The 27,932-nt window shown below is 40.6% G+C and overlaps 1 protein-coding gene across 1 annotated transcript; it reads left to right on the top strand.

Annotated features, from left to right (window-relative positions):
- On the top strand, positions 1 to 27,642 carry RAB8B (RAB8B, member RAS oncogene family). Its single transcript, XM_036389586.2, has 8 exons — positions 1 to 188; positions 16,577 to 16,637; positions 17,704 to 17,764; positions 19,135 to 19,212; positions 19,601 to 19,690; positions 20,507 to 20,572; positions 23,026 to 23,076; positions 23,550 to 27,642. Exons 1-8 carry the CDS (start codon positions 65 to 67, stop codon positions 23,640 to 23,642), a joined length of 624 nt encoding a protein of 207 aa, XP_036245479.1. The 5' UTR covers positions 1 to 64; the 3' UTR covers positions 23,643 to 27,642.
- Positions 27,643 to 27,932: the final 290 nt, after the last annotated feature.

A 27,932-nucleotide genomic window follows, 5' to 3' on the forward strand; every position in this document is an offset into this window, starting at 1 on the left:
CCGCCCTCCTTCCGTCCCGCGTTCGCCCCCTCCTGCTGCGGCGGCGAGCCGAGCCCAGGCGAAGATGGCGAAGACTTACGACTATCTGTTCAAGCTGCTGCTGATCGGGGACTCGGGCGTGGGCAAGACCTGCCTGCTCTTCCGCTTCAGCGAGGACGCCTTCAACACCACCTTCATCTCCACCATCGGTGAGGGGCCGCGCCCGGGGCCGGCCGCCGCCATCCCGGCGGGAGAGGGGTCCTGCCGGGGCCGAGCGGGGACGGAGGGAGGGAAGGGCCGGGGGCACCGCCCGTGTCGGGGCCGCGCTCGGGCCGTGCCGGGGGCAGCGCTAGCCCAGCGCGGCAGCGCTCGGGAGGGATTGTCCGGCGGGGGAAGGTGCCGCGGCCCTGGCGGGGCCCGCAGGGTGCGATCCGCTCCTGCGGCGGCCCCGGCGCCTGCCGTGCCCGCCGCAGCAACAGTTGGGCCGGGCCGGGCGGCCGTGCTGCCGCCGCTGGGGTGCCGCGCGCGGGGAGCCCGCGGCCCCCGGCCGGGATGGTCGGAGCCCCTTGCCGAGCCTGCAGCGTCTCGTGTTTAGGTGTAGATGTTCCGAAAGTGGGGAAGGGTTGCTGGAGCTGCCTGGTGGCAGTGCCTGAACGCTCTGGGCAGGTGGTTCGGCTCTCAGATCTTCCCTCCACACTCATCATGCATAGGTGTACTCACGGTTTGGAGATTTGGAGTAGTTGCATTGAGTAGAGCTCCTCAGTCGGCTATAGAAGCCCCTTAGCGACTGGGTGGAGGAACCTCCTCGACAGATCTTGAGTGTTTTTCTCAAATTTGGTTGTGAAAAAGGGTTTGTTTCTAAGCTTCACTAACCTTTTTTAATGGCAGTGAAGTGTGATAGATCAAAACAGGTGGTTGTGACTTATATTTTTATAAGATTTTTCAGTTTTAAAATATTCTGCTGAAATAAATGTAAGCAAAAGGCCTTCACTGAGATAGAATTGAAACTACAGTGTGGCATGACTTGAGATTTATGTTCAGCTACTTGTAGCTGAGGTCACTTTTAAAGTGAAGTTCACTGTTTTGGGGATGAAGGGGAATAGTGCAGTGGAGGTTACTAGTATTTAGGAGGGCAAAACTAATGCTGACTTGAAAAAAATAGCACTAAGTGAATGAGTAGGCTCCCTTGAAAATAAATTGCTTTAAAGGTAAGGTGAAATAGTGTGTAACTCGTTTTATGTTACCCTAATGCCCTGTCCTTTTCAGACATTTTATTGTGCAAAACTTTGTGCACAAGGAAGAAACAATCTTTATTTAGGCACTTGTGATTGACTAAATTAGGTGTGGCATCATTTCTAATGCTTTTAGAACAAATTTTCTGCATTTTTCTGGCACATTTCTCTCTGCAACCATTTTCAGAATGCTGGATCAGTAACATCAGCTGATTAAGGCCTGAGTAATCCTACCTGAAGAGGTATTATTCTGTACCTGTGGTAGAATAAAAGGCTTAATAAACATTAATAAATGCTGTATCATTTAAAAAAATAGCCTACTTTGGTACTGTGCTGCTTTATACTTCTAAAGAGATAGCTAACATAAATGGGTGTGTCTGTCTTCCAACCATTTTCTTGATGTTTCTTGAACTGCTCAGCTCCTTGATAATTTTTTTTTCCTCACTGATTCACTTTGAAGTCTTGAGGACTGTGAATATGCTGTTGTTTTTTCTTACCTTATTCAGTAAATATAGGATTTGCTCTCATTTCCTTCCTTTATATTTGTTTGTGCAAGGGCCTTGTTTGCAAAACAAGTCAGCTTGAAGAAACTTATTAATCACTGAGGCCCACTTTTAATTCCATAGGTAATAGTTATGATTCCACAGTTATGTATTCCTTCTTATAGCTCTAGTCCCCTTTTATATTTTAGCAAAGAACCTCCAAGCAGGAAAGTTGACAGGAAATAGTGAAACTGTTCATAAAAGTGCTGACCTATGCTTGAATAAAAAGACTCGGAGCTTTTTCAGTCTTTGTTGCGGATTGTGTGTGTTACTTGTCGGTCTGTGGTGTGGCTGTAATCTGTTGTTGAAGATGTGCTCCTGTGCCCTTTCTCTCTTCTCAGTACTAGTTGATTTTACAGTCATAACTGCTCCATCTGATGAGCTTGGGGGAATTCCATTTTTAACAATTCTGCTTTTTTTCCATGACTGATAAGTCATAGTTAACCGTGCTGTGGAGGGAGGCACAGGATGCTTCTCCCAAACAGGCTGCCCTGCCACTTCGAGTTCTAAGGTGCCCAGATGAGCATTTCTCATTAAATCCACAGAGTTTTCCTGGAGTATGAGCTGCCAGGCTCTTTGGTTTGTATGTTCTCCATGAAGTGGATCCTGCAGTAGGATGGTGCTTAGGAACTGGTGTGTTCAGTTAACAGTCATTTGTGATAGTATGGGCCCTCAGTTCTCCTCTGGTGTGTCTCTCCTAACAAGATCAGACTTGGTTTTACTGTAGAAGTCTAAGAAGGCATATGTTTGAGATGTGTTGACATCAAATTTTATTGTTTAATCTTATGTACTTACATGCTGTTTGTGACATGAGTCATTTAGATTTTTTTTTTTTTTTAACTATGGTGGGGTTAAATTTTTGCCAGTTTAAACTTTTTTCTTAGATTTTTGGCCCAGGAGTTACAACACTCTCTTTTGCCATGATGAAAGGGCCCACATCATATCCAAGTACCAGATAACTTCCTTATAATTTCCCACTCCTATTGTGCTTTAGTAGTTTAACCAGGGTTAAACTTCAGCACTCCAGTTACCAAAAGGAAAAAAATAAAGTAGGAGGGAGATATGGAAATGCTGTTTTATTATAGAATAATTGCTTTATTTCCCTTCAATGCTCATATTATAGAAATAAGTCAGTAATGAATTGTAGTTACTTTGTCATTGTGCATGGTATATTCATGTTATACTTCACAGATCCTCTTCTGTTTTGCTGTCATGCAAAACGTGCCTGTAAGGCTGCAGCATCCATGTAGAGTGCTTGGAGGTTAGGAAATGCTCCTTTGACTTTCCCCTCGAGACTTTGCTCATGCTCAAACTCAGCGTTGGACTGGTTCAGACAGCAGGGACTTCCAGCCTGGTGTCCCGTGGCCAACAGTTGCATAAGAAATGTGATAAAAGTGCAATGCATATGGCTTTATAATTCATCAGACTTCTTTTATTCTTTTTATGGGTGACTGTTGGTGCAAGAACCTTCATGTCTTGGTCTTCACTACCTGGCATTACTAATACCTTCAGCAGACTTTGCTACCCATTATGAGAAGTGAACCAGTGACCTTTGGATTATTCAAAGCCACGTATTTTCACTCTGTAAAAGCACAGATTGGCCTTGAGCAACTTCAGACATGACAGGTCCTTGTCCTTCAGCAGCTTGTAATTTTTTTTACAGGGCTCTGTAGCTCTTGATAGAATTTCTGAAAGAATTTCTGACCACATCATGCTGCTGTGGTCTCTAGTGAGGATCAGCTTTTCTCTGTGAACATGGGATAAAACTTTTTTTACAACAGGAGTGTGTTATGTAAGGTTGTGTTGTTTAGTTTGCTTTCTGGGTGGAAACTTCTGCTTTTGCACATTACATGGAAAGTAAAATGCAGTTGAGTCAGCTCATTTTCATACTTAACAACTCCTAAAGCAAAAGCTATCTTGGAATATCTCATGTGCATTTTGCTAGTAGTTTCAGTGCAATACACAAGAATCAGAAGCATTAATTTAGCAGTTTCTAAGTATCTTAACTTGCTGTTCAAGTAGTGCTGTCTGGTAAAACTGGATTTGGTTTATCATTTGAAATAATAAGGTTTATTTTTTGCATTCCTTTCAGCTTTTTTGTATCAACTGGATTCTATGAGAGTAAAGTCGAATCTTTGTAGCTGATAGCATTTCTGATTTAGTACAAAGGCTTGCTGACAGAAACAGAATTTGTCGTATTTATTTTTTTAATCCAGGATGATATCAGCATTTGGCAGGAAGTTGCTCACAAGATAGTACTGTATCTGAGAGTTAAAACCATTTGTTGATTTTACAGAAGTAACTTTTCCTTAGTCTACATCTTCCAAAATAGGACACTACTCTGGCAGGCAAGCACATGTGTGCTGACCTTTGAACACTTGGATGAAAATCCTTTGTCAAGCAAAATTACCAGCTTCCCTTTTGCAGTGAAATTTCCATGTCTGTAAAGTGTAATGGAAATTGGTTTAGTGTATTCAAGTCAAATCATGCCTCATTGGATATTTCTACTCTGCTTCTTCACAGTTACTTATTTATATGATGGACAAGGAGTGATTGTTCCTTTCTTGGGGTTGGGGTTTTGTTACCCACCCTCCCATTAAGCTGCAGCATTTCCTGTCCTTAGCCAGTCAATTTCTTTTGGGCTTCTCCAGATGGTCGGAGCTGTAGAAGAAAACACATCAATGATAGATGAGCAGGGAAGGGAGGGCAGGAAGCACCAGGAAAGCATTGTCAGGAGTACTTTATTAATGGTCATTACTACAAACTGATTGTCATCTGGAGTACTTTATTAATGGTCATTACTACAAACTGATTGTCATCTGGAGTACTTTATTAATGTCATTACTACAAACTGATTGTCATCTGGAGGACTTTATTAATGTCATTACTACAAACTGATTGTCATCTGGACTTTGAAGTGACTGAGGTGAGTTCACTCCCACTCAGGTGGCACAGTTACATGTGTCTACAGAGGGGAAGTGCGTGTTCAAGGCTTGTGGGATCTGGGACTAGGGCATCTCTTTAGGACAGGGTTTACATGGAATAGGGAAAACAGTTTTGTGGAGGTAAATATGAAAGTGGAAGAACGATTCTGTTTTCGAGGTCAGTGGTGAGTGGTCAGCAAGATGATGTCCTGATATTGAACAGGAAGTTGGAGCTGAAGGTATTGCAGGTTAAAAGCATTGAAGTTTGTGTGTCTTGTAACTTTAAATTTGATACTAACACCTAGCTGGTAGCAAAGGACATCTTAACTTTGATTTTCATCTGCTGGTGAGGTTGCATTACCTCACTGTATTCTGCAACAAGCCAACAATGGAGTGGAAATTATTTGGCTTTTATTAAAAATGCTGCTGCAGCTTTTGTGTTGCGTGTTTTACTCTGAAACAGTGTGACAGATGTCTGAGTGTTGATGCCTGTTCCTAATTGGCAGATGGAGGTCTGTCTTGGTTATGTGTTACTGGTTATTTGAGTGACAGGAGGGCAGTTTCGAGCTGCTTTTGTGACTTGGTTTGAATGCAAAGTTAAGAACACAGACTAACTTTGAATAAGGGTAGGAGCAAATGTCTTGGTTGATGGATACAGGCTTTGAGAGAGGTATTGAAGACACAGCTTTTGTTTGGGAATTTTTAATGTACTTTTTAGGATGGATTTCCTAGTCCTTCTGTAGTAGAAGTATATCCTTTTAGTGGAAATACATCTTGGACTGTTTTACTTCAAAAATTAACTAACATTCATAATAGTAATAAGAATAATACATGCAGTGTTTATAATGATGGTTTATTTCATGTTTTGTGGTAGAAGTTATGCGGTTTTAATTCAAAGGATATTATTTTGCTTTTTATCTTTAATTGGATGTTATGGTGGCTTAAGTGTCATCAGGCTGACTAAATATATAAAATAATATAAATATAAATATATATATTTAATATATAAATATTAAATATATAAAACAGCTCCAATGCTTTTCTAATATGGATAAGCTAGGACTAATAGTAGCATCAATGAAGTTGGACTGTGTCAGGCTTTTGTACAGAGTTAGGATCACAGACTCAGGATATCCTGAGTTGGAATGAGCACAGAAAGATCTTCGAGTCCAGCTCCAGGCTGAGCAGACCAAGTGCCCTCAGCTGTTCCCCTGAGGCTTCCCCTCCAGACACTTCACCATCCTCGTGGCCCTCCTTTGGACCCTCTCTCAAGCTTTCCATCTTTTTTTTTTCCTCTGGGACCCAAAACTTGACCCAGAGGCTTTTAGTTACCAGACTTGCAGCTCAAAACCTAAGTCAGTAACTTCCTGTCCCAACAGAGCTTGCAGTGGGTTGTAATTTAGTGCCTTTTTGAGGGTTTTTGACCAGTAATTGCATCTAATATCAGTTTAATCTTGTGGTTTATAATAGACTTTATTGTTAAATGTAAGCTGTGACACTTTTGATTAGTTTGTATGCAGTTAAAGGCAAGTAAAGTACTGCATGTGTCAGAAGGTTTCTCTTCAACAAACAGTTGACCAAGTTTAAGATGTGTTAATTTTGCTGCCATCGTGCCTTCTGCTTTGGGCACCAGAGAAAAAACCCTGATGCTGAATGTCAGTGGCATCCTCTTGTATGTATGGCAACATCAAAAAACATGTCAAGCAGGCTGGTCACTAGTAGGAGTCTGGCCCCACATTGGGAGATTGCAAAAATCAGGCTGAGTATAAGAAATTGGGCAAAGCTGAAGTGTCTGTCAGCAGGGAACACATACACTGCTTCCCCTACCTCCACACCTCCCAACAAAACCCTCATTTCTTCCACCTGACAGAGAGCAATAGCTTTGCTTTACTGTGTCAAAATATCTTGTCTGTGTGATGTGACTTCTGCTGGGATTAAAGATGGAGTTTCTCTGTCAACCCAGGCATGGAAAGGAGGAAAAAGAAACAGAGGAACTGCCTGGGAGAACTTTTCTGGCTTAGCAGAAGTGATGTAGAGAGGAGTACTTAGAACATGCAAAGCAGGAAAAGCAAATGAAGAAATTAAAGCATTAATTAAAATTAGTTCTTGAAAAGAACCTTGCATGATGTAGGAGAAAACAGCTGTGCCAGAAAGAAAGCTTGACCTTTCTTAATAAGTTAGGTGGCTGTGCCTGTTAGTATAGGTAGTAAAAACCTTCCCAAAAAAGGCCTGTTTTGTCATTCATGTAAGAAGTTAAAGCAGCCCTTCTTTTCTCATGTCCTTAACTTCCCAAACAAACCAGCAAATGACAAACCAAAACCACCCCATGCTTACTTACCCCCATGTTAAAAATGGCTTTAAAAAGCCTCTGATGAAAATGGTGTTTTGGGGCTGCTGAGAATGCTGTCTGTAACACTAACTTTGGTAACTTTAAACCTTCTGCTTTGACTTTTTGGCCTGATTTTGCTGCCTCACTGGGTACTTCCTACACTTGCTTCTAACACAACTGAATTCCAGACTCTAACTGAAATTCCTAGATTAGATTATTTATTTTAACAAGGATAATTCTTGCTGGATGAGACATTTTGCTCTTCTTGGATCCTTTTGGACAGAGTGTCAGTTAAAGCCAAGAGCTGTCTTACTGATATTGTTGATATGTGGGGATTTTTTTGGTTCTCTGTACTTTTGCTTCCAGTGTAAGCATCTGTGCCCTCTAAAGTGAGCAGAGTGTTTGTGCATTCCTATAAAACTTCCAAAAATTTTATCACTTCTGTCTTTACAGTGGTCATGTGTAATTTACACCTGCTCTAACATGATCCAATTTAATTAGTTTTTATCTCTGGTGTTTTTGTAGCATCCCTGAACCTACCAAGGAGGTGTTTGGCAGTGTGATTTGTTGGGCTGTAGCAGTGCTCACCTGTCCATACCAACTGTTCCCGTGGTGTTTTCCATAGCTGTGTTAAACCTGCAGCTGGTGGGGTTTTTATGTGATGCCAGTCACAGGAATAGAAGGTACAAAGTGCATTGTTTGAACTGTGTGAGGGCATCTTATCTGTGAGTAGTCATGGACTGGCCAGTTCTTGCTTTGCTTTGTGGCTCCTGGGACATTCAGTGTTCTCACTTTCCATGTAGCACCTCTTCTGTTTTAACCAAACAATGTCCTGGCCCCCAAAATCTTCATTTCCTCACTCTGAATAACCAGTTCATGGAGAGCCCTGAAAATTTTAAGAGGCTTTTTAAAGAAGAAGTGGCATCTCCATTTCTCACTGGCCAGATGTATAGATAGATGTAGCAGGACCAAAAATTAGGGAACAAAACCAATCCTAATCTTTTTGGCCTGTTCTTGTTGTCACAGCTGAAGCTTGGTTTATGAATAATAAAAAATGAAATTGAAATTGTGGTGGCAAGGCAGTATTGATTGCATGAGACTTTTTTAATAAGCCATTTTTTCAATCTTTTGGATTCTTAAGATGCCATCTTTGGACAAAGTAATTCTTTTTGTCTTTTTCCTGACGGCAATATTCAGTTAGAGTTATTTTGGTTAAAGACATAATTGTCTATGTTTCCTACACCTACAAACATAGTTCATTTACAGGCAAGAGATTTGGGATAATTTTTTTTCCTGTTCTTGGGAGTTCCACTTTGGGGTCAGGGATTTATTAATTTATACTTTTGATAAGGATCAATCACGTAATCTTGTATTAAGTGCTGGACTTCTGGAAGAGGAATCAAATTTTTGTATTCATAAGCCACCTTCTAGATGGGGAAATCTGGTATTCTCACCCATTAGAGCATGTGGCAGAGTTGTTCATGTTTGCTGCTCTCCAGTTGCATGTTGGCTTGAAAGGAATATGTCCTCTAAGCAGCTAAGTTAATGCATTCCTCTTAGACACAGGCAGTCTATAAATAATCCTTAAAATAAACAAACTTTGCTGTCTGTATCAATAGTACAATTTTAATCTATTTAAAAATTGTTTTAGATTAACTTGAGTTACCATCAAGTGTAGCTTATCTTAATTCAAAATAGAATAAGAGGTAGACCACAAGTTAATTCCTGTGCACTTTCATGGTATCTAGATTGTAACCTCTGAAGTACATTCTGCAGGGACTCAGCCCTTTTAAAGTTGGGCTCTTGTGACAGTTGATAATTTCACTCATGTCAAGTAGTACTAAGTTTCTAGTGTTATGTTGTTTTGTAGTCTTGAATTTTATATTGAGTATTTTTGGTGTTTAAAATCATGCATTTCAAAGGTTGCTCAAAGCAATGTGCAGGTTGACTTCAAAACACTGAAAAGAGCATTTTGGTGTTCAGGATGTTGCAGTGTCCACACTGAAGCACTGCAGTGCCCAGTTGTGGTGGCAGAACTCACAGGAGCACTGGATTCAGATCTTCGTGTGGTAATCAGCTCACACCATTTGAGCTGTAAAAGACATGGACATTTCAAATGTTGGTCTAATCCTGTTGGTTAGAAATTTATTCTGAATCCCTTGCTCTCTTTTAAGTAGAAAGTGGCTTATCTGAAGAAAGGAAGCTTAGGGTGGCAGTTGTGCCATGGCTGAGGGGACGTGCTGCAGGAAGTGGCAGTGCGCTGGCACCCTGAGCTGATCTTGGACTCAGGAGCAGGAAACGTGCACCTGGCATCCCCATTCTTTATTGCCTTACCTCCTTTAGCCATTTCTATAGATTTGTTTTGCCAGTATTAAGCACTGGACTTGTGAAAGAAGAATCAGGTTTTTGTATTCATAAGCCTAGATGGGGAAATCTGGTGTTCTTACCCATTAGAGCATGTGGCAGGGATTTATTTCATGTTGTAGAAAGCTGCACACTGCACATCCTGCAGACCTGAGGGAAAGAAGAGCCTAAACTAAACTTTCTAAGTTTCTAGCTTTCTAAACTGCCAGAGCCTTTCTGTATTAATAACTTCCAAGGTGCAAGACTCTGCTCTGTGCCTTGTGGGGAACACTGGGTTTGGGTTCTTGGTCGGGGGTGAAGAGTCAGATGAAGAAAGGCCAGTTAACCTGAAGGAGCCTATTCAGCCCACTCAGGGTTACCAGTGTGTTGTGGGTTCTTGTGGGCTGCCCAGAAAGAATGCAATTCACTGTGTCCCTTGAAGTTGTGAAAGAGTAACTAGAAGTGGTTGCACTTGTGTTTAATTCTAAAATAATTCGCCTTACGACTTTTGAGAAAATGTTGACATTTACCCTGGTGGGGTGTTTCATGTTAGTTCTGCTGTATTTCTGAATGGGTGCAATAAAAAACTACTGCCTCTTTAATTTACATACTGATACAAGATATTGCTGAGATCATCTGAAAATTCTTTGCAGATGTTACTAGGGACTAAGGCTAAACGTTCAAGTTCAAAATAGTCAGACTTTGTTCTTTTGTATGAGGCTGTATGACACACTGGTATGTTGCAAGGCTTCTGTATCCTGCCCTTTACAGTAATCTTGACTCCTACTTTGTCATTTTTTATTTTTACTAAAATTATTGGAGTATTAATTTAAAAGCAACTTTCTGAAGCTTCATTTATCTACCTTTGTAGATTGAGACAGTACACTGATGTAGCACAAGAAAATATTCTCTTGAAAACCACATTAAAAAAATAATTGTGAATTTAATCCAAACCCTGCAATAGCTCCTGCTGAGAACAACAAAAAAAGGACTAATCTCTGGGTAAGCTTGTAGGGAAAATCTGTGGGAACAAATTGATGTCCCTTAGCTGTTGGATAGATATGAACAGAACAAGTTTGTGGAGAACTGATCTGTCCATAGAAGGTGTGTTCAGCTGTGTCCTCACCCAGCTGTGTGTGACCAGTGCTGGTCCCTGCTGTGTCACCTGGAGTGTGACCAGTGCTGGTCCCTGCTGTGTCACCTGCAGTGTGACCAGTGCTGGTCCCTGCTGTGTGTCACCTGGAGTGACACAGGTGTGTGACAGGGCCCCAGTGTCCTCACCCAGCTGTGTGTGATCAGTGCTGGTCCCTGCTGTGTGTCCTCACCCAACTGGTGTGTGACCAGTGCTGGTACCTGGAGTGTGACCAGTGCTGGTACCTGGAGTGTGACTAGTGCTGGTCCCTGCTGTGTCACCTGCAGTGTGACCAGTGCTGGTCCCTGCTGTGTGTCACCTGGAGTGTGACCAGTGCTGGAAGCTGGTGTGTGACCAGTGCTGGTCCCTGCTGTGTCACCTGCAGTGTGACCAGTGCTGGTCCCTGCTGTGTGTCACCTGGAGTGTGACCAGTGCTGGTCCCTGCTGTGTGTCACCTGGAGTGTGACCAGTGCTGGTCCCTGCTCTGTCACCTGCAGTGTGATCAGTGCTGGTAGCTGGAGTATGACCAGGGCTGGTCCCTGCTGTGTCACCTGCAGTGTGACCAGTGCTGGTCCCTGCTGTGTCACCTGGAGTGTGATCAGGGCTGGAAGCTGGTGTGTGACCAGTGCTGGTCCCTGCTGTGTCACCTGCAGTGTGACCAGTGCTGGTCCCTGCTGTGTGTCACCTGCAGTGTGACCAGTGCTGGTCCCTGCTGTGTCACCTGCAGTGTGACCAGGGCTGGTCCCTGCTGTGTCACCTGGAGTATGACCAGGGCTGGTCCCTGCTGTGTCACCTGCAGTGTGACCAGGGCTGGTCCCTGCTGTGTCACCTGTGTGGCACAGGTGTGTGACAGCCCCTCAGAGGATGGAAATGCCGTGGCAGCAGATGATGCTGGAGGAGCTGCTGTGTCTCAGGGTGAGAGGCTGCTGCTGCTGCTGCTGGGGCTGTCCCTGGAGGGTGAGCAGGGCTGCAGCAGAGGAGCACTGCTTGCTGCTTCCCAGCTCTTCTGTGCAGCTGCAGCCACTGGCTGCACACAAATGCACAGCCTAGAGGGAGAAGTATCTCTCGAGTAATTCATCCCAGGATTCAACAATCTGAGGGTGAAGTATATTGATTTTCAGTTATGTGCCTCTTCTCACTTCCTTGTTTTTTTGGAAGGTAAATTACCAATCTGCTTGCTTGGTTCAAAGTTACTTTTAATTCACTTAACCAAGGGGCTGCAGAAAATGTTTTCCTTTCTTTTTGTGTATCTTAAGACTCTTACATGTCCTGCAGTTAAGAATTCATAAGGAGTTCTCTTTTCCCAGCTCAGCCCACTGAAAAAAATCAACACTCCGTGACCTCATGTGTAAACCAAGTAGGCTAGAAAGGACCAATGCTGTGAAGCTGGAGCAAGCCTGGCTTGAGATTTGATGCATAAACTCCAATTTTCCCCATGCTGACTTGCTCAGAAGGGTAGTGAGACTTTGTACCTTGGCTCTTTCCCCCATCCCTTTTGTTGTGGTCTATGTCCAGTGATGGTGAGTGCCACTAAGTTCTGTTTATTGTGGAATCCCATTAAAAAAAAAAAAAGTTTTTTATTTCCATTTCATTCTTCCATTCTTACTTCAAAGGAGTAAAGTAAGATCTAAGGCAAAGAGGAAGACAGCTTCTTTAAGAGGGTGAGGCTTTTATTATATGCAGGTCATGCAAAGCAGTTCCCTTTTTGTTTTAATAAACTCTGGTGCATCTTTTATGTTCTTTGATAGATGGGACTAAAACAAGATTTTTCTAGCAAGCTAATCTGGTATTCATGTTTTCACAGCGTCTTTGCCAATTTTTGTGCTCACTGGCTTCTTAAAATATCTTTGGCTTATATATTAAATAAAACCAATAGGTAAACAAATTAAAATGCTGGTACATTGAATACTTAAAGTATGTCAGAGATGGAGCAATACTCTGCTGGGGTAGATACACAGGCTATCAGAGTCTGATGTGTATTTACATCCTGAATGGTGCTGATTTCCTGTCTGATTTCTTGCTACAGCTGCACACATAAGGTCCTCCTGCTGCAAACTAGTGTTGAGCCACATGAAAAATTAACTTAAAATACTGCTGAATTGGGTAATAAAGGTAAAGGTCAAGAATTCTAATATTTGCCTGCCAGTGACAGGATTTTTTGTTTCAGTTTCATTTTTTTACACTCATTTGTATAAATTACTTTTGTGTCTGCGTTTTACTGCTCGTACAAAACATTCAGGAACTTGACCCTGCCAGAAGCATTTAGCTAAGCAGACTGAAGTCCCCCTAAAGAAACCTTTACCTTCAGGAATTATTTTTTGGTACAGTTGGAACAGCTTACTGGCTCCAACCAGAATACTTCAGTTTGGTTTCTTTGCTTTCTTTGTGCTGTAGCATTTTCTGCAACAGCAATTTTGTTGAAAAGAACAAACAAGACAATCTGTCCAGGCAGTGGTGCTATGTAGGGGAAAGTTGTAGTGGAGTTCTAGCTGGAACAGATACTGTAGCATGAAAAACATGAGATATTGGCTCTGATGGCTACAGGGTTAAAATCAGGGTGAGGGGAGAACAAAAGAGTAACAGTGATGCCCTGAGAGTGAGCTACTGTTTTAAAAACTAAAGTAACAAAATGAACTTTTCCAGCCTCCCTGCTGAGTTTGTCCTTCCATTCCTGTAAGGGCTGCGTCAGGCTGCTTTGTTGAGGTTCGTGGTAGAGAACCACTGGTACTAGAGCTGGAAAAGGAACTGCTCCTGTGTGCTGCTGGGCACTCCTGGGTGTTTACTACTGCAGTGTTGTGAGCTCTTTCTAATATTTCACTCTGTCTCTTTAAAATCATTGCATGGCAGCTTAATTATGGGTAAAATCTGCCCAGGTGGGCTGGAATAAGGTGAAACAGCTGGGAAGTGGAGTAGGGGAAGAGGGAGTGGCAGAAGAGCTTTGGGATATGAGATGGACATGACTTCTTGGCTTAAACCAGGTGAGGCCAGGCCCCCTGGCCTGTGGCATTTGGCTGAGTGTCACTGACCAGGCGTGCCCTGAATTTTATCAGCCGTGCAGAGCAATGCAAGGTGGACACAGCAGCACAGAGCTGCCAGGGCTTTCTGTGGGAGCCTGTGTGTGGCACTAAGGATGCTGCCAATGTGCTCCTAGACAGGGTTTTGTTGGAAGCTATGGAAGCAAACACCCTCAGTAAAGTGAGGAGAGAGGGTGCACCCCTGGCCTGTAGTTAGCAAGGATCTGGAAAGGATTTTGAAGAACAATAAACCCTCAGCTGCTTTTACCCCATGCTGCACGGGAAATGCAAGCAATTACAGCCCTAACTAATGTGCAGTTCAGATTGCACATTCTGGCTTCTATCCTTGCAGAATGCAGGTTTGTGATTCCTGCAATAAATGTTTCTGTATAGTTCTGATCTAATATTTACTGACATGCTAGTGTGTCAGACTTTCATGTGACAACTCCACTTCAGCAGTTAAAGATAATTATCCTGTTAGCATCTGCACTCTTAAGCATTAATCTGGGTCTGTGTTTTCTAAAAGCTTCTAAAAGTTAACTTCAGATGGACATCCAGATGTTTCTGGGCTTTTTCTCAGCATTTCATGTTGCATTTTAAAACTGCAAACTGTGTGATCCTTTGCAATCAAACTTTAATTCACTGACTCATCTTCATTTGGCCTAAGTAAATTTTCAAACTTTTGTATCCCAGTGTATGACTGTGCAAAAGAAGAATGGATTAACAACAGAAATCTGCTGTCAAGAGTTAGTGTTGCAATCTCTAGCTGTGGAGAGTTTTCCATGGTGTAATTTGGAGGTAGCTGTAAGCAGATCGTGGTTTGTGCTCTGCCATGCAAGAGCACTCGGACGGAAGTGGCAGCACATGTCACCAGGCCTGCTCTGAATGTGTGTAGCTCACCACTTCCTCATGCTGCACTGAAAGAGCAAAAGAAACAGCAGTTTCTAGTTCATTTTAACCTCCAAAAAGTTACAGTTGCAGAGGTACTTACAGCCTTTCCCTTTATGTTCTTTTAGCTTTGAAATGAATCTTTGAGAATTTGGGTAAAGTTCATACTAGAAATCGTAAGTTCTGAGAAGATATTTTTTGTGCAGGTCCTGACTTCTAGAAGGAGTGGTTGTATAAATAATTTCAGTGCTGCAAGGGAAATGAGTAACCACGAGAAACCAGTCTGTGCAAGAGCTGGATTGGTGCAGATGGGAAGCTGGTGCTGCGGTCAGGAGTCCTCAGAAAGCCACCCCTGCAGGATCCCTCACTGCTGTGCCTCAGCTCCAGCAGCTCCAGTGCACGCAGAATTCTCCTTCTGAATCTACTTTTCCTGATAGTTGTGTCCCAAAGCTTCAGGCCTAGACACAAATGAACTTTTAGAACTGATTTAATTTGCTGTTGCCAAGATAAAATGCTCTTTCCAGAGAAATCCATATTGGTGCTTTATAACCTTTGAGGCCAAAACAAAATCTATTCAGGGCAAAGGTTATTTGTTTTCAGACCTGAATACAATTGTCTATGATTTCAGCAGCTGTGATTGCACCTAGTTAGGAAAAAAATCTTTACAAGGGAGGCAATATCCTCTGTTAAGGAAATGGAAACACTTGCCTAACTTGTGTTACGTAGGATAGGGATTTTTTGAAAGTGCATATAATTCTCATGTCATTTTTAGAAGAGTGTGAATTAATGAAAGTCTCTTTTTTCCTACCATTGAATCTTGTGAAATTGCAATTGTACTAGTAATCATAGCATTTTAATTAATGCAATTAATTTCATATGCTGTTTAAGTGCTGATGTGATATTTTTGCTCATAATTTGTATTCTAACTAATGAGCTGAGCTACATATCCATGGCACATTGTGGCCAAAACTTGTTATTTTCAATATATTAAAATAGTAATATTGTATGTGAGAAGAATGAAATTTGAATAACTAATGAGCATCCATATTTCATACTCAGTTTCTACTGTGGTGTAGTAAAAACTCCCATAGCTTCCTGTTTAGTGTCTGGATGAATTCTTAAAGCTAGAAACAGCATTTTTCCAATTAAGATACTGTCGATAATTGTAAATTAAATTGCATTTTAAGAAAGTTTATTTAATTTTTTCTAACTTACCCCCATCTTTTACAAACTACAGCTAAATATCAAGTAACTATTTAAGATGCAGTGAAGAACAAGTGGGCCATTTGTTTCCAAACCAATTAATCTGGGGGATACTGTCACAAGATGGAAAAATCTGGCAGTCATGTAGTAGTGAGGCTTGAGCAGTCTTAATTTGACCTGTGTTGTAATACAGATTTAGAGATCCAAAAGTTAAAGTAATTAGGATTAAGGGGCTAGTCTGTTTGGAAATCCATTTCACCCCTCTAAACCTTAAAAAAAATTATTAAACCCTTCTAAATTAATTTTTTCAATGTTTTTTAAAAACCGATGGCTTAAAATCTGAAATTTATTTTCAAAATCAATCGGAGAACTGATGGGTACCATGTGGAAGTATAAAGGGGAAAAGGAGAGAAGTGTTTTCTTGATGCTTTTTTGGAGCTTCCTAGAAAATTTTAATTGTTCCCAAATGAATGTTCTTGAAAAAGGAGTCTCATATCTCCTGTGTTGTATTGCCATTTACTGTGATGTCTGATTAGAGTGCATCAAACATCAGTTTTCAAAGGTAGATGCTGGCTTTGAAAAGGAACTGAGGGGTCACAGGATGGATTTCTGACTCTGAGCCAGAGGAAGCAGGGAATTGACTCAAACTGCAGGGACTAGTCAGATCTTCAGGAGAAATACCCATTCATACCGGTGCCCTTATTGGTGTGAAATGGGAGGATCTGGAGATCAAGTCTTCCTCTAATGATCTTGACTAACTAGTACTGAGTCTGAGCTTGGCCTGCTTTCATTGTGCAGAATAATTTATCCTTGCCGTGTTGGATGCAGCTGAAAACTTTGTGCATTTTCAGCACTCCCAAGTGTGTGGGAGAAATGGCAGCTTCAGAATGGTTCTTTTGGCTAAGATTGCTCTTACCAAATTGCCAAAAGGAAACTGAACACTTCCTTTTCATTAACTGCAAAACTTAGGAGTATCTCTTTCTTTGGCAGGAATCGACTTTAAAATCAGAACAATAGAATTAGATGGAAAGAAAATCAAGCTACAAATATGGTAAGTATTCCAAAGCAATTCAAGTTTTCAAAAACTTGAATTCAGTTTGAGAAAGAATACTTCAAAGCTTTTGAACTTCAGTGTACCAGAAGTTTCATACCTTTTATTAATTGACTGTTCATAAGGTTTGTGCTTTCTCCTGGCTTGCCCTTGGAGTGGTTCTGCTTCAGTAGCACTGGAAATAGCCTGCTCACATGCAAGCATTACAGCAATTTCCTAGTTTATCAAAAACTGTCCTCTTAAATGTGCCTTTAGCTTTTCCCTGTGGAGGAGAAATATTAACTCAGTAGCTGTAAGCTAAAATATGCAAGCCAATAAAATGTAAGCTAAAATATGCAAGCCAATAAAATGTAATCTCCTCTGGTACTTTGATACCTGGTTGTACTCACCAAGGCCCAGGTGAGTGATAATGCTCCTGTTCCTTGCATGGCGGTTTAGCAGAAGCTGAGTCTCCTGAGCCAGACTCCTTGTGACTAAGGAGGTGCAGTGGCTGATAAAAATCTTCTGTCTGTAATACAGGTTAAAAAAGCTGGGTTTTGTCAGGCCTTTGGGGTCCAGCCCTCCTGAGGTGTGACTGCAATCACCAAATAGATTATATATCCAAACACTTGGGTCTGCTGGGTCGCTCCCAGGCAGGTGCTGCTCTCAGGCCACCAGCACAGAACACCAGCACCCTGAGCTGTAGTGGCTGGCCTTAGCAGCAAACTGCATGTGACACTGCACTAGCCTGAACTGTTTTATTGCTGTGTGGTTTAACTTCTGTTTAAGACAGGACTTGGATGCATCAGAACTTTTTAGTTTTAATTACTGGAGGGCAGGCTGTGTAGTGCTGAGTTCTATTGCTTGCATGTAAACTGGAGTGGTTTTGTGCCACGTTTCTGGTGCTGCTCTAACTGCTGATGTCAGGAGGGTACCTTGAAAGTGAGGAAACTGCTGGGGGCTGAAGAAACTCCTGCAAACAGCTAAAGCTGTGTTTTTCCTAATGACCAAGTATCAATGCATTGTTATTCTTTAGTAAGACATCTCATGAGTGTAAAACAAATCTTTTTTTTTCTCTGACTCGTAGGGACACAGCAGGCCAGGAGAGATTCCGCACAATCACCACAGCTTACTACAGAGGAGCCATGGTGAGTGCTCACACTTCAAAAAACCTCAACACAACTAGTGGAACTGGTTTGCTCCTCCTGAGTTTGGGTCCTGTAAGTCCTCCACTGGAGGACTGGGTAATTGTGGCTTGAGATGTGGGGAATGAAGTTTGTGGTTTGGTTGGGGGTTTGCTCTCTGTTTTCCTTTTTTTAATGTGCTGGTACTCAGTCTAGGCTTGTTTCTTGTGATGAAACTTCCAGCCCTATTGTCTTCTTTTAATATAATTTAAATTTCTGCAGATTTTCGTGAAATATGTTACCAAGCTTTAATCAGATAGGTTTGGGGTTTTGTTTAAATGCAGTCAACTCCTTTAACACTTGAAGTGTTTCAAAAATGGATAATGAATTATTTTAATATTAAAAATGTGTTTCACTGAATTGCTTTTCCTTCAGCCAGTAGAGAATGCAAAGTCTGGGCTAGAAATACAATGACCTGCAACACCTACTGTTATGTTTTCCTCCATTGAGAGTGACTTGAAGTCAAATAATTGACTTAGAGCCTACACCCTTGTGGTACAACACTTGTAATGGATCTTAATGCTATGATTTGAGATATTTTATGTTGGGACACCTTTAATTTTGACTTGGTGGTTACTCCCTATGCTGCTGTTTTAGGTTCTTTTTGCTTTGTATGAACAGATCTGTGACATTCATGGGCTGTGTGTCCAAATAACTCCACTGTTACAGAGCACAGGGAGAAATAATAATGGTTGTGGCACTGTGTTAGAGCTCTGCAGTGCTTAAAAAGGCTTTGGCAGTGAGCTGGTCTTCTCCCCAGTCCATGGCCAAGGACTTCTATTTGTCCTATGAGGAGTGATTGGAAAGGCCTTAGGAAATGAACCCTGCAGTCTGTCCTTAATGCAGTGGCTCTGTGGTTTCCCATGCTTTGCTCAGATCCCATGGCAGATCCCATGGCAGTGTGTGTCCAGAGCTGCTGGAAGGAGCTAAAGCTCCTGGGAGAGCCCCAGGGGTGAAGGTTTCTGCTGGCCCCAGCAGATTGGAGCTGGCAGGTTTGGTGTCCTGGACTGCTTAGAGCTGCTGCATTAAATGTGACTTTAACCAGACAGTCCTGGTGGCTGCTGTAGCAGAATTTCTAAACTTGCCCTGACTGTAGGCTGATAATTAAAAGCTTTGTATAGGTGGTGTGTTTGACCTCTAACAGTGGCAAAAACTGTTAAATAGTAATATTTTGGGTAAATTCCAAGCCATGGCATAATGCCTTGAGAAAAGACTTACACACCTATAATCCAATGTTGCATTTTTTTTGGGACTGTTAATTAAAACTATAGCATACATCAAAAGTCAGCCAATTGTAGTAGCTCATCTAACTAGATTTTCCTAACTTTATTTAGGGAATTATGCTGGTGTATGACATCACAAATGAAAAGTCTTTTGACAACATAAAAAATTGGATAAGAAACATAGAAGAGGTAAGTGCTTCATTCCATCTTATGATTTCCCTGGGACAAATAAAAATCAAGTAATTACTGACTTCCATTGCAGTAGGCAGCAGATATGGCCATGCACCACTTAGGAGTAAAGTGCCTACTGTTACATTTCCAGAAGAGCCAAATGCCTGTGCATGTGTGCAACCTGCCACTCATTATAGTACATGGGCAAATGCAATCTAGGAGTATTTATTGCAGCCTATTTTCATATTTTAATTGCTTGTTTCAAGAGTCAGCCTCTCTCAGTAATGCCTTCACATTAGATAATTTCTGTAAAATAAAATCGTCCGTTGTGGAGGAGTTTGACACACAAGTTTCTTTTCAACAATGATGCACTTTGTTCCTGAGAGATTACTTTTGCTTCTTCCAGCATGCCTCTTCAGATGTAGAAAGGATGATCTTGGGTAACAAATGTGATATGAATGAAAAAAGACAAGTCTCAAAAGAAAAAGGGGAGAAGGTAAGATTTGGTCGCTCACCCTAATTAGAAGCCTACTTCTTGTAGGATTTTAGCTTCTGGGTGTTTAATATGTTTTAGGCATGTGAGAGAGAATGGGTCTCAAATCTCTTGTTTCAGAAACTTTTATAGGTATAGGCTGCCAGGTTTGGGGTTGTTTTGTTTTTAAATAGCACTTAACTGTCTTCAGGTTTCAGTGAACTTAATGGTACTGTTGTCCTGAGGGCAAGATCCTGTCAAGAATGTTGACCTTTGCTATAGCTTGAAGTATTCTAGATCTCAATATGAAGTTTTCTGTGTATTTGACCACATTGTACTCAATTCATTCAAGGTGCTTACTTATCCTGGTTATAAGTGCTGGTACTAAAGGTTAAGTAATTAATTAGTTGTTCTACAGAACAAACAAGTGAGGGAAGAATCCTGCAAACTCTCTCATGTGCTGCTGAAGTAGTCTAGCTGCTGGTAACACTGTTGGGATGGGATGATGGCATTGTAGTTTTCTGGTCCACAATTCATATCAGCAAAGATTCTACCTTAATGTTCTTTTAGAGCCTAAATAAGTATTTTGGTGACAAATTAATGTCCTTTTTTTGTTTTGTTTTGACTTTATGTGAGGGTATGATGAGTTCTAATACTTTATCTAATTGTCTTTAATATTCTTGCAAGAGAAAATAGAAGTGAAACGTGCTTGGTTTGGTTTTTATAGTTTGTTGTAGCATGCAGCATCTATTCTATTATGAACCTATTGTGAACCTGTGTGAAACATTACTTTTACAAAAGGACTTCAAAACAACTGAAAAACTTTAACCTCTCTTCCAGTTAGCAATTGATTACGGAATCAAATTTTTGGAGACAAGTGCAAAATCCAGCATAAATGTGGAAGAGGTAAGAGATGGGTGCTACACTTGGGTGTTTCCTGAATTACTTCTGTGGAGGTTATGCTCCATGGTCTGCTGGGCTTTCTCACCTGACCTGGGACCTGAAACCCCCACTGTACTCCTGGATCTGCTGCTATGATCCAACTGTGTCTGGTTTTCTGGTAGGGCCTGGAATTGTTTTAAAAATGGGTGTTAACAGAGTGGTCCACTATTACTGTAGCAAACAGTTGCCTTTGATGTCTGTGCCTTGCTATTTAAATTTCAAGTCCTTTTGCACAAAGAATAGGTTTAATTTTAGAGCAGTGCCTTGTGCAGGAAATGGGATTCTTTACTTTCAGGGTAACATGCTACTGTGTCACAGAGGTTACTACTAAATACATGCTGTGCAGATGAGGCTGAAAATTTGTGTATTAACCTGAACAGCAGGTCATAAGCTCATCTTAGGGGAGGAAGAAGACTCACAATGCTATTTATAGATTTATAATCTGTTTTCCTGTAAATCAATTTTGTGCTAAACCCACAAGATCTCTGTGAGAGTTTAAGGAAATAGAGTGGGAAGGAAGAGTGGCCCAAGTCCAGTCTATCTGACTATAAATCACTGGTGTCATCTCAGGGACGGTGGGGGAGGATCTGAGCTGTGTGAGAAGTGTGGACAAAGAAATAACTCTACCAAAGGCCAGCTAAAATAAGATTTATTCATCCAGCAATGTAGACTTGTGTTGTCTTTATACCTGATCATTTAAAAGTCTTTCTGTGGGATTTTTTTTCTTTAAAAGTCCTCAAACACCTCCTTAATTCAGCTTGTGTATCTGACAAGTTAACTAGAAACTGAAGACATTGTTGCTTTAAAATAAAGAGGGATATCGTAGATATCTTTTATGAAAAATCCTTTCCTTAGGATTTTTCCTCCTGAGAAGCTGAGAGGCCTCAGGAGCAAAATGTAACCAATGGTTATCTGCTGCTGTGGAATGCAACAGGTGCATCTGGGATTGGTCTCATGTGGTTGTTTCTAATTAATGGCCAATCACAGCCCAGCTGGCTCAGACTCTCTGTCCCAGACACAAACCTTTGTTATTCATTCCTTCTTTTTCTATTCTTAGCCAGCCTTCTGATGAAATCCTTTCTTCTATTCTTTTAGTGTAGTTTTAATATAATATATACCATAAAATAATGAATCAGCCTTCTGAACCATGGAGTCAGATCCTCCTCTCTCCCCTCATCCTCAGACCCCTGTGAACACGGTCACACAGAGGGATGGATGTTGTGCCAGCTGGGGGTGTTTTTTTCTGATTGTGGGGTGATTGTTTTACAGGATAGAGTTAGAATGCACTGATCTGCATCCTGCTGCACCTGGACTAGCTTGACCTGATTTTCAGTGTCCTTGTGATTCTTAGAACAGACTCTGGAACTGGGACCATGAGGAGTCAGTAGCAGAGGGGAGACCCGAGTTCCTCTGGAGGATGACTTGGCTCTGTCATGACATGGCACTTTCAGTTTAACCCCTGCACGTCATGAAATACACAACAGTAGTTTGTGCTTACTCCAAAATGTTTGGCTCTCTGAATTTTTTTTAAATTGTCACATGAATGGTGAAGAAAGCATTAAAAATGCAGTTGGTGTAGGCATTTGGCAATCACTAATGATTTGGTTTACTTTCCACCAAATACTTTACTTGCAGGGAATTGCACAGTTGTGATGTTCTTGGGATCAGAAGTGCATTAATTTATTTGTTGTGATTTATTTAGATTAAATGAGTGCCTATCTTTGGCTATATTCCAAACACAATGAGAGGGGAAGTGTTCATACTTCTTACATTCTGGAACTGTCCTTTGATTATTAGGGTCTCCAGACAGCCTAAAGTCTTGCTTTTTCCTGCTCCTGGACAATTGCAGAGCTTTCCTGCTACAGAAGTTTCTTTGCCCCTTCATACATTGAAATCTGAGATGCTGAGATTTGCCAGAGTAATTATTCATGGGTTTTTGTCTTTAATTGAGATACTGGAAGCTTAAATAGCCCTATAGATAGTCCAGAGTAAAGCTTTTGGAGGACAGAAAGCAAGCTAACCTTAATGGGAATTCCCAGGCTTGCCCTTCTCAAACCTCTCTGGCTTCCTGATTGTGATGCACAGTTCACTTTGAGGGGGAAATATAAACAGGATTAGTAAATGCAGCCTGATTTTTCTTTCTCCCCCCAGAGGTATGCAATGGGGAGGTCTGTTCATTTGCTTCAAAGATTGAGCAAGGTGGAGACTAAAAATATTTTTTTTTCTTCTAAAATACATTTGCTGAAGTTTTAAATATACAGATACTGTACATAGAGTGTCTTGCAACTCAAGGTGCTTCTAGTGGCCTACAGAACACTGTATTGTTAATGTGTCTGGCCAGTCCAAGTTTATCATGTCCTTTATGTGTCTTGTGACTAACTCTTGTTTGTTTTTTCTTTATTTCCCCTCCTCACCAGGCGTTTTTCACACTTGCACGAGACATTATGACAAAGCTCAACAGAAAAATGGTTTGTATTTCCAATTAGCATACAAACTAGATACAGTGAGAGTACAGCTATCATAATACTGAGTAGTAGCCCTACCAAAATCTCCTGGGGATTACATTAGTTACTAGATAAAATTTGAGCAAACAGTGATTTATCACGCTTTATTACACATCAGTGCATAACTATTCATTATTTTGCATGAACATTAACACTGGGCAGCCTGAAACTGATGTGTTGTTCTAAAATGCAGTAGTGTGATCTGTGTTTTATTATGTAGTCTCTTATCCAGCTAATTCATGAGATCTGGATTGTTATGTGAATGTTAATTTTTTTGCCAAGTGCTTAATGAAATCTGTATCACTGAGGAGCTCATGTTGCATCAGATCTCTGCTCTGGTTATTGCTTTGCAAGCAGAGGAAGTGGGAAGGGAGACTAGGAAAGCCAGAGATACTATTTTCTGCATTTTGTGATGTTGACACTCTTTTCTCTTTCAGAATGACAACAGTTCATCGGGGGCAGGTGGGCCAGTAAAAATAACAGAAAACCGATCTAAGAAGAGCAGCTTCTTTCGATGCACGCTACTTTGATGAACTTCTAATGATAAGACTGCAGCACACTTAGAACCTTTTCTGCTTCTTTGAAAGCACAGGGTCACAAAGCCTCAGAAATAATACCACCAAGCTGCTGCTGAGAGCTCCATTGAACGTAGACTGCGATACACAAATACCAAGTGGATTTTGCTCACTAAGCCTATTGACCTGTCAGGCTCTTCTTTCTCAGATATGGAAGCTATGAAGTGGAGACACAAATGCAAGATTTAACTTGTTTTCCTTTTTTACTTTCTGTTTTATTGCCTGTTGCAAAAGCTGCTATGTTTCTTTTAACTTTGCACATCCATATTGGCCTCTTACTGCCTGTTACAGCACAATCTTACATTTGTATTTGCACAGTTTGACTTGTAAGTAAGATTCTTAACAGATTTGTGCACAGTTTTATTTCTCTTTTTCAACAAATTTATTTTCAAGCAGAAGAGCCAGGGGAAAAATTAAGTCTCATTTCCATTATTTTCTATGCTGTGTACTCGTGGCCATGCAGTATGGATGTTGTTGCTCTAGTGATGAGAATTACTGTAACAATTGGCATTTAACAAATCTGTCCAGATTTTGTCTCTTAGATGCACAAATCTGTTTATGCAGAAGCTGTGGCTTCTATTCTGAATGTAGTATGCTTTTCTTTCTTTACCAGACTTAGCAAAGTTGTGTTCTGAATTGCCAGTCACTGTCTGATTCACAGATGCACCTTTCAGTTCTTTGAATAAACACAGTGTCTTTCCTCACCTAACTTCCCTTGGTTAGCTCAGACTGTCTGCTCCTTTTTTTGTTTCTGATGAGGAAGCACACTCTGGATTTGAAATGATCACCACAAATTGGCCTCATCACTATCACTTAAGTGGCTTGTGGAAGCTGAATGCGTGAGTTTTGAGTAACCTCTTTGTGGATTCACTTGTTCAGAATTGACTGCTTCTAAGGGTGACTTCCATTTCTACTCTTAATTCTAAGGATAGTTTGTTAATGTCTGTAAGCATTGGCACTAAGGAAGCCTCTCATTAGGGCTGTAATGTACTCCTAGTTTGCAGTTAATGCTGAATGTGTGTCTTTGGTCTGCTCGAGCAGTTGTTTTTTCATCAAAAACTGGTACAGTGACCTAGACTGTTAGAAGCAGAGGTGAAACATAGTTGCCTTTTTTTACTCAACCGAGCATTGTATAACCTAGTCTTTGTTCTACTACTTTTTTATTGTCTTCTGAAAAATTTCCTCAATGAGCAATTAAAACAGGTGCTTTAGTTCTGTTGGTGTGCCAAACGTGGACCATTGTAAGCTTTAACTCCAAGTTTGTGTCCAGCATGTTTGCTGTTAGGGGATGGGCGTGTTCTGTCACTGTCAAAGGAAATGTCTGACATGCTTTTGCTTCACCTCGTTGTCTGGAGTTGTAAACAGTGAGTTAGTTGTTACCACAGAGAACCATTTTGTTGTGTCAGGTACTGAATTTGTCATCTCTGGGTCTGTTTGAAATAGTTTGAAAGCAAACAGGCCAATAGCATTAGATGTAAAGCTTTTGATTTTAAAGGGTTTATCCTTAGTAGCTGATTCCATAAAGTTTTAGGTGGTTATCAGCCTGTCCCCACACGTAGTTTAATAGAAGTAGTTCTTGTAACTAGATGGTGGATCTCATAAACTGCTGTTGCTGCACTAGAACAGAGAAACCTTCATGGCAACAAGGTTTAGTGAAAAAACAAAGCAACCCTAACTGCTCTGTTGTCTACCCTTGATGTTTTTCTTGGACAGGCTGAAGCAGTTATGTTTTCTGTATGGTTAAAAAAAGTGCTTCTATACAGAAAGTGTTGTGACACCAATTATGAATGTTGTTTATTTTCAGTAATTTACCTCTGACTTACTTGGTGTCGTAATACTTTGATTTTTATCTCAGGGGTTGTCTGCAAACCAAAACTGACATGTTCTGTGTTTGGCACTGTTTACAGAATGCTTTGTATTGTTTTTCCTGTCTTCACTGTGTGGTTAAATGTTCATTCAATATTAGTCTCCATGAACTTCCCTTTGAAAGAGCCTGTAAGTAGTAGAGTCTATGAAGTGCTTCTTGAAGCAGCAGCGAATTGGGGTATCTGCTCTGTATGGGGGAGGGTGGGAGGGAGAAAAGAACTTGCTATTTTCTTACATTTAGCTGTGCTAAACTGTACATAAATGTGAGGTAAGACCATAGGAAATTCACTTTATGCATGAGAAAGTACTGCAGTAAATATTTCCCTTTGCTTATTGTTCGTGTACAGTTCATCTTTTTCTATTTGTAGAAGAATTTAATGCAATTTTGTTGTCATCTGCTGAAACTGAAGAATTCTAATTTCATGTGATCTTATGGATAAGGTAAAATGCAGATTTCTTTCTTTATGTCTTTGCCCCCACCCCACTTCTCCAGCAGTATTAAATGGCTGAGTGGCTGCACTTTATCAGTGTGCTAACTTTTGGTCAGTAGAGACCTTTCTGTGTACAGTCTGCCCTGTCAGACGTGGGAAAATGTGCTGTATCTTAGCATGCAAATCAGCTGTATGTTTTACTGGGATATTTTAGCTCTGGTTTCCTCTAGACAAGCGGGTGATGATAATGGTATGTTCTGCCTAGGCATCAGATGCTGGCTATTACAGGCTTTTCTAATATCACTAGGATTGTTTTGTGCAGTCTCTGTTGTTACTTTGCTCAAGACTATAGAATCTTAAGTTTTGAAGGACTCTTAACTATACCTCAGTCAGCTAGTTAGAACTCTAATGCCCATTGGAATGAAAGTCATATACTTACTATTCACTTAGTAGCAAATGTATTTGTTTTCTTCCAGAAATTGCCATTAACCTTTCAAGAAAGCAGACATTTTTGGTGGATTTCAATAAAACAAAAATGCTGCTTATGCTTTGGAGTTTTAGGAGAACTTTCCCTCAGCCCCATGCCTGTGCACTATATCTTGACCTATGTTTTTCTAAATGGTTTTTAAAAAAAAGCCAAATGAAAAACAAACTGGTCTCAGTGCTTTGCAATTTTAGCTTTCAGTCTGTGCTCAGCAAAACATGCACAAGAATTTTTTGTTGAGTGTATATAGAATGTGTTATTGACTTATCTGGGAGTTCTAATATTGCTAAAGCTTAAACCACTCATGAAACTTAATGCAGCTCACTTTTCTCTTTGGGGGACAGTCTCAAAAATGCTGATTGACTTTTCAGACCTGTAGCTCTTTTTACAGAAAATATTTCCCATTGTGACTTTCTCATACTAGTCTGCTGAAGTTAAGAGAATTACGTGGATCATTTTCACAAGTGAATAAAGAAGTCTTGAATGTACATATCACATTAAAATATTGTGAAAGCATAATGATTTGAAAGTCCATCAATAATATGTAAAATGCATAAATGTGTTATTTGTGGAAATGCATCTGTTGTTGGGTTACCTGTTAATGTAACAGAATTTTTGCTATGTTAAACTTGCTAAGGATTGGTCTGTAGGTAATAATAGGTCTTTTTTCTCCTCTGTTCATTGAACTGCTTATACCATTCTCACTCTTACAAATAAAACTTGTATTTCTTTCTTCCAAAAAAGCAGGATTTACATTGATTTTTCTTGTTTCTGGTGAATATAACTATTTCAGTGCATTCCTATGGCCTTACGAACATTTTTGCAAATAAAACTTCAATTACCATTATTTTAATGCTATATAGCTACTAAATTCAGAATAAAAAGTATAGTCCTTGAGAAAATGCTTAATTTTGAAATAGAAGTGTTCTGCTATGTGTGTTTAAGCACATTTTACCTCTGGTATAAAGGTGTAATGTGAAAAGCTCCTGCAGATAAAAGTGAACTTGTCATGTGGTTAACTTGTAAACCTAATCATTAAATGTGTATTGATGTATATAGATAAAAAAACCCAAACCCAGCTCCTAAGAAAACCTTCATAGTCCAATAGTTTTATTATTTCATGTGAACTTTTTTACAATGTGTGTCTCAAATAAAAGTTACATAATGAAAAGCATTTTGGAGTATTTTGTATGAAATATTCCATGTAGTTTTTATACATAGTTGGCATTTCCACTCTACTTTTGATACATTTGTTGTGGAAAGGTGTCCTGCTGGGTTGTATCTGTAAAGCTTAGGTTAACTAGTGATGAACCACAAGGGTTTTTGCCTGTCTTTGCTTGTTCCTAAACTTCACTGTTCTCTAGAGCTACCTAGAAAAATCCTTTATTTCTGTAGTGATTGCTTAAATCTAAGTATATTAGTTGGATGACCTTCAGTTTCCTAGGAAACAGTTTTTCCAGACAT

This window comes from Molothrus ater, chromosome 13 (assembly GCF_012460135.2).
Source record: "Molothrus ater isolate BHLD 08-10-18 breed brown headed cowbird chromosome 13, BPBGC_Mater_1.1, whole genome shotgun sequence".
In the NCBI taxonomy this organism is placed as follows: domain Eukaryota; kingdom Metazoa; phylum Chordata; class Aves; order Passeriformes; family Icteridae; genus Molothrus; species Molothrus ater.